The sequence below is a fragment of the Periplaneta americana genome, chromosome 13 (genome assembly GCF_040183065.1).
Source record: "Periplaneta americana isolate PAMFEO1 chromosome 13, P.americana_PAMFEO1_priV1, whole genome shotgun sequence".
Taxonomy (NCBI): domain Eukaryota; kingdom Metazoa; phylum Arthropoda; class Insecta; order Blattodea; family Blattidae; genus Periplaneta; species Periplaneta americana.
The window spans coordinates 50,588,561-50,595,664 of NC_091129.1; the positions used below are offsets into that span (position 1 = coordinate 50,588,561).

The window sequence follows — 7,104 nt, forward strand, 5'->3', positions numbered from 1 at the left end:
AAACAAACCGATATTTATCATTTATATTGTGTTATCGTTCTTTAGTGATACTGTATAAATAATATTCAAGTTATTTATATTGTAATCGTTCTTTAGCGATATAAATAACATAAATTTAATATTAGGTTTGGAAAAATCCAGTTGCATAATACTGCTATTAGTTTTTCTTGTTGTATTATTACATTATACTATCTTGAACCACAATAAAATGAAAAGGAGTAACGAGGAATTGAACCTGAGACGTTGACATCTAAATTCCGACGTTCGTCCACTGAGCTACGAGGGCAAAAGTGTGGAAACATTTTCGGAAAAGTTGGCCCAATCACACTCTAAGATTTTCTGATGATTCGTAGAAGCTAGTCCAGGATGCGGGGGGCAAAGGCTAATTGAGATTTCCCGATCTCTGATAGGGTCAAACATCCTGATAGAATTAATATTTAACCCTTGCCGTGACTTTCGGTGAAGTCCGTAGGGCCCAATTAGTCAAATCCACTCTCCTCATCTCCACGCTTGGGCCCCCTGGAATTTAATAAGATGCGAAAGAGATAGTGGTGTGCGGAAAGCAACGGGATGTTACCGCATTTAGGCCTATACTTCCCAAGAAAAACTGCAAACATGAACAAAGGAAGCTTTTAATAGAAGAAGAAGGATCTTCTGCGGACCTCTGGAAAAAGAACTAAGGAAGAGACTAGTGAAGTGCTTTGTGTGGAGTGTGGCATTGTATGGGGAAGGAACATGGACATTACGACGAAATGAAGAGAAACGAATTGAAGCATTTGAAATGTGGATGTGGAGAAGAACGGTGCGTGTGAAGTGGACAGATAGAATAAGAAATAAAATTGTGTTTGAAAAAGTGAGTGCAGAAAGACTGATGCTGAAACTGATTAGAAAGATAAAAAGTAATTGGTTGGGTCTCTGGTTGAAAAGAATAATAGACGACATTAGGATATGTGGATCATATGCGGAGAGTAAGAGGAAGGCAGAAAATAGGAAAGATTGGAGATTGCTGGATTTGCAGTGAAAGACCTGCCCATGGACAGAACACTTATGTATGTATGTTCAGAATGTCTGGAATATCGTGTCGTCCACGCCTGTGGAGTAACGGTCAGCGCGTCTGGCTGCGAAACCACGTGGCCCGGGTTCGAATCCCGGTTGGGGCAAGTTACCTGGTTGAGGTTTTTTCCGGGGTTTTCCCTCAACCCAATACGAGCAACTTTCGGTGCTGGACCCCGGACTCATTTCACCGGCATTATCACCTTCATATCATTCAGACGCTAAATAACCTAGATGTTGATACAGCGTCGTAAAATAACCCAATAAAAAAAAAATATCGTGTCTAAAAACAGTCGCTATTTGCAAAGACTTGTCAATTCCATGCCCACTCGACTGCAAGATGATCGAGATAAGAGGAAGATAGACGAAGTATTGAATTGTGGCTTTTTGTTTTGTTTTTTGAACGCTTAATTGTTTGAATGTTTTAAGGCCGACGCCAGTAAATTTGTTTTGTTTATACCACGAAAGATATTTTTATTGAGAATAAAATCTATTTTCTTTCCATTTGCAGCCACAATATCATAATGATAAAGTCATGACATAATATATTAATGAACCTGATGTTAATTACTAAAATAATCGTAAAAGAGAAAGGAGCCATTATGTATAGTTTGTCTCTCTCAAAAACGGAACAAAAAAGAACATAAAAAGCACGTGGTTGTAGTCGAACGCAGGACCTCATGAATAAGAGGCCTGAACGCTACCATTATGCTATCGATAACACACAGAATACTTCAATCATAACTGTAGATATCAGGCAACGTGGTCCAACAACATGTAACATCGCCTGTCTCCGAATTGTAGCGAAGATCCCGAAGGGAAGTTTGTTTCAGGAGAGCGGCCACTTTTTCTTTTGACAGCTGTACATTCACGAATTAAAACCAATATTATTTTTGTTTCTTGTTTCGTATTTTTCTCAAAATTTCGGGAGGGGATATATCCCCTTAATCCCCCCCCTTGCGTCCGCCCCTGCTCGCTACCTAATTCTATTAGAGCACTGATATCCAACTGTGTACGCGCGCTATAGGCCTACTCAATAGATACCTAAACTGTTGCGGGCTGCTTGGAGCCTCTAGGTAGCGCAGGACTCTATTAATGAGGTAAACGAGAATGAAGAAATTTATCATTTGTTACAGATTTAAAGAAAAATCAGTTCAGTGTTAGTTATCCTTACCTGACAAATGTGTCTATTGTTATAATGATGTTGGATAGAGATCGTGATAGGAGGAGAAAATCCGCTGAAGAAGAGAAGAACCGGAGGGGAGGGAATTGTCGTTAATTAAGCACTTTTATACACTGTACCTGCGTAAATATAGAAGAAATTGGAAATTAATAAAATGGTGAAGACTATGTCAGCTTTCGGACGCACGCTCAGTCAACAACAAAGTAACAAGACAACTCATGTTCATCAGCTGCTGTTATATATCCCTCAACCACCCAGGTATGGTCACTCAGACCTTTGCGGTTGGTCACACTGCTTATATCTCCATTTAAAATTTAATTGCGCAGCTGTGATTCAGTGTAATTATTTATTGTTATTGACGAAGACCTCTGTCATAGCGATTTGTTTGTAACTGCCTCTGGCAGTATTTTATCACATTTATATTATTTCGGGCGGTCTGGCAGACCATGCCTGGGTACTCACTATGACTAGCAAGCCTTCTTCGTATAATGTGAATGTGGAAATCCTAAGATCATGAATAACAAACCTGGCCCTTCAAACGCAGTGAATGTGAATGCTCCTAATCTCAACAGTATTATATCATGATGGTATGAGGACGATGAAGGAAGTACTTCTCATCTCGATTGCACCGAAGATGTGGCGATGGAAAGCGAGCATGAATAAGAATCTGAGTTAGAGCTGAGTGATGATGGTGAGAACGATGAGTAAAATATGAATGATGATTTTCGGGTTCGCGAATAATGTGACCACCGTGTCTCACGTTCCAAGAAATAATAGGGCTGTTATTCTGTCATCCTCTATGCATCACTCAAATCTTTTGATGATAAATCAGAAATTTTGCATATTATAATTTGACTAATGGCGGCGTCGATTCCCTACGTGAGAAGTGTGCACAAAATAGTTGTGGTCGTCGAACCAGACACTGGTCTATGGCCATATTATTTTTAGAATTCTAAACATTAGTGCAATTAGTGCATTTATCAAGTACAGTTCCTACAATGACAACGAATCTTTTTCCAGATTGGTTTTCATGAAGAATCTTGCAAACGTACTCGTTACTCTATTTATTTGTCTATGCTCGTTACTCCCGATATGCATTATTAGAAACAACAAGTTCATTACTTTTCAAACTCGAGTCTCCATCGGAAGACTCTTTGGAGCTGAAGAGGTTGTGCCATCATTTGAAGAGGAACTTGAGAAACAGAAAAATTTCTACACCTGTCCACCTAAGAAGCAATGGAAAACTGCATACACTACATTTGTCATTGTTGCAGGAAACCTCTCTGTTTGGAGTGTACAGTGAGTACATGCTGTGTCCACACATGTGGAGTAATGGCTAGCGCGTCTGGCCGTGAAACAAGGTGGCCCGGGTTCGAATTCCAGGCGAGACAAGTTACCTGGTTGAGGTTTTTTCCGGTAATTTCCCTCAACCCAATATGAGCAAATGCTGGGTAACTATCGGTGCTGGATCCTGGACTCATTTCACCGGCATTATCACCTTCCCTTCATTCAGACACTAGATAACCTGAGACGTTTATACAGAGTCGTAAAATAACCCACTAAAAAGAGACATGCCGTAACTGCAATGGCACACAGTAAGGAAAAATTGAAAAAAGTGAAAAGTTGATCCTAAATAAATTTGTAACATGCAATGTTTCAGTGTATCCTAAAAAAATTATTACATTTTTTAGAATTTGTAGTTTTATAATAAAAGTACGTTCTTGTTAAAGTAAAGACCAATTATGTACTACGCAGGGTCTAATCTGAAGATTAACATCGAAAAATGTGTAAAAGTGCAAGAAAAAATTCATAGAATTGATCATTTTGAAAATCCCCTTAATTTTAACAGCATTTATGACAGCCTTAAATATTATCAAAATGGTATCTTGATATAATTCATTTAAATAATTTAAATGTGATAATCTTGTTTCAGGCATATTGAAATATATCTGGAATAATTTTCAGTAGTCTGTGCCGTTTTGTTATATATATATATTCAGCGGTCTCTCTGATCATGTCTGGGTGAGTGTGTGACTTAATTTAGACCTGGGTGGTTAAGGAATATATAAAAAAGAACGCAGCGTGGTTAGTTAACTTCGAGATCAGTTGACTCTGGTAAATACTGTAGGTAATATCACTTAGCGAACAACAGCAGTGCGAAATTCTATACAAAGAACCCATAGAGCCTCATCTGAATGACGAAAAGAATTCCACAATGGGCATTTTTAATTCACATTGTATTAGACTTTATTATGGAAAATGGCAATATACTCAACCGCCATTAGCTGCTGTGTCCAGAATTTAAGAACCGTGTTTTTGTTTGAGGTAAATAGTTTAGCACTGCACATCTCTTTGGTGCAAAGAGATTGTGGCTGAAAACTCTCTAGCATTGTTTTACGGAAAAAAAAAATTGAGAACTACTGGCCTAAATGATATAGAAACAGTTTTAAAAGTCACAATTTTAATTAACTCGCGCTGAAAGTTTGTGCCAATCTCATTCGCTTGAGTCGCAATAGAAATACTGTGAGAAAAAAACAAGACACTCGATAGGCCAAGGTCAGATTAGCAAGTTGCGACGGATAGATATTTTATGTTATAAACATGCTTATTTCAGTACAGACTTTATTATTCTTCTCTTTAGTACTGTCATAGCCAAAATGAAAATAACCTGTTGCAGAAACACTCGCAAGTATGAGGAGCCCTCATTCAACAGGTTGCCTAACAGAGTAATCAGGATGTACCGAGCCATCTCTTAATGTTATTGTTACGTAGTGAAGAGATAGTATGTAAGCTACTTTGATATAGCCTACTTGTTGCTATGTCCAGTTATTCGTGATAATTGAAGAGGTTTTCCCATATTGTCTTTGTGTGTATGTAGTCTTTTACCCTAAAATAATTTAATATTTTTTATTCAATTTTTATAAATCAATTCCGCACACACCTTTAATACAGAAGATCTATTTTGCAACTATGAAACAAAATTTAATTATTTTAACCAGTAATGTTCAATTATATACATTGTACAACCGCGAATGATAAGGAACCGTTTATAAATATTTTTCATGTACAGATTGAGTGACATCATAGGCTGTAATTGAAATATAAGTATAAGTGTAATATGAAGGATGTAATAATAATTTTCATAATTTTCGTACGCCGAGCAAGAATGCTCTAAGCCAAATATAACCTTATCTAATCTAGAAAAAACCATATATTCACAGTCAAATACACGATCTAATTCTTAACATTTAATATCAAACTGCAGAAAATAAAGTCGAACCTTTCACATTTCCTTTTAAAAGGAAATGTCGGTTTATTGTATCATTTAATGAGTGTGGTTGAGCATTGTAGAGCACGGAGTAACAGAAACTGTCAGTAGTTATCTTGTAGTGGGATCTACACCAAAGTTGTATTTGTGCTTAATATTTATAATTTAACCGTCTAAGTGCCTAGAAATAAATGTATTGTTCTCTCATACTTCACAAAGCATTCAAGTGGCCGTAAATCGCTCCACTGAACCTTCCTCTATGCTCTTAGCACAACACAACAGTGGTCTTTGCCGTCTGGAGAATAACAGCAAAATGAAAGTTATAGCATGATTAGATCGTGACAGACACTTCTAGCAAAATTATAATATCACGATGTAATCGTGATTGGCACATCAAAGGGTTAATAACAATGTGAACTAACATAATATGTTTACGATGCGCGTATGGGAATATATGTAATATGCTAATAAACAATAATTATGTCTAAGCTAAAAATCTTCTCAAAGACTAAACTGATTCAACCCAAACCGACTTAGAATAAGGGGATTGGTACTCTTGCAGAAAAAATAATGCTAATTTCACAAGTTCATACGACAAAGATAGTAACTATTACTGAATAATGGCGTCATACTTGTTTCATTGTGTACGAAAAATAATATGGTCATTGTTCATTTATGATAGAAGCTCTCATACTGGAATGTAATGTTATTCTATCTTCGAATATCTTCTGTGGGTAAGTAAATTAAAGACCTACCTGCTGCCTACCATAACAGACTAACTTGCCAATAATGTCACAGTAGGCTACATTTATAATATTATTCACTCTGTAAAAACTGAAAATTAAAATTAACACTCCGTGAACAATTTTCAGAATTCGAAACATCGGCACAAAAATCTGTAAAATGTAAGTGTCGCACTAATTTATGATGTTGACATAAGTACCGCAATCAAGTTAGACCCGTTACGTAGGGGATCCTTGCGAGTGTTGGAGCAGGTTTTCTTGGCATACTTCGACTTCCTTGCCATTGCTTCACTATTTATTACCACATACATTACTATGGCCGTGCTATAATATCAATTATGGATACACTACACATTAAAGAAACAATAGAAAATTTTGGCGCCAACTTATTGACGACGATTATGGCTGTGATGACTATGATGACGATGCACTACTCACTCTTAGGGTCGCCATGGTGATGTGTTGAACTCTGGACGCAAACTGGAGGCTCTGCGTCGCGCCCTCGTCTTGGAAACGCCGCTCCAACAGTGCGCGCCAAGCGGATGCGTACAGCAATATTCGATTTCCTCTTTTTTTTAGCGTTTGATATCTCATTTGTGTTCAATTTTATATGACCTATATTTAAATTCATTCTCCTTAATGCCGGCCGTAATGTATGCAGATTTAACACTTGTTTGTATCGTAAAAATGTCTTTTATTATTATTATTATTATTATTATTATTATTATTATTATTATTATTATTATTGGTGTAAAAAGAATTGTCGTTGGGTATCCCAAATAAATGTTAACAATCTACATGAGTTTTTCACGGAAAAGAAATGACGAAACTATTGATTATTTTATAAACTGCGTACG

The 7,104-nt window shown here is 36.9% G+C and overlaps 1 protein-coding gene across 2 annotated transcripts in view; it reads right to left on the reverse strand.

Moving 5' to 3' along the window:
• LOC138711879 (facilitated trehalose transporter Tret1-like) overlaps positions 1-6,767 on the reverse strand; it is a 54,731-nt gene extending 47,964 nt beyond the window's left edge. The window contains exon 1 of one of the 2 annotated variants that reach the window (XM_069843151.1): positions 6,686-6,767. In XM_069843151.1, the coding sequence (XP_069699252.1) occupies positions 6,686-6,700 (15 nt within the window). In that variant the 5' untranslated portion in view covers positions 6,701-6,767. Of the gene's footprint in view, positions 1-6,447; positions 6,547-6,685 lie in introns of those variants that run through there. The other variant, XM_069843150.1, reaches the window with a different exon arrangement.
• Positions 6,768-7,104: the final 337 nt, after the last annotated feature.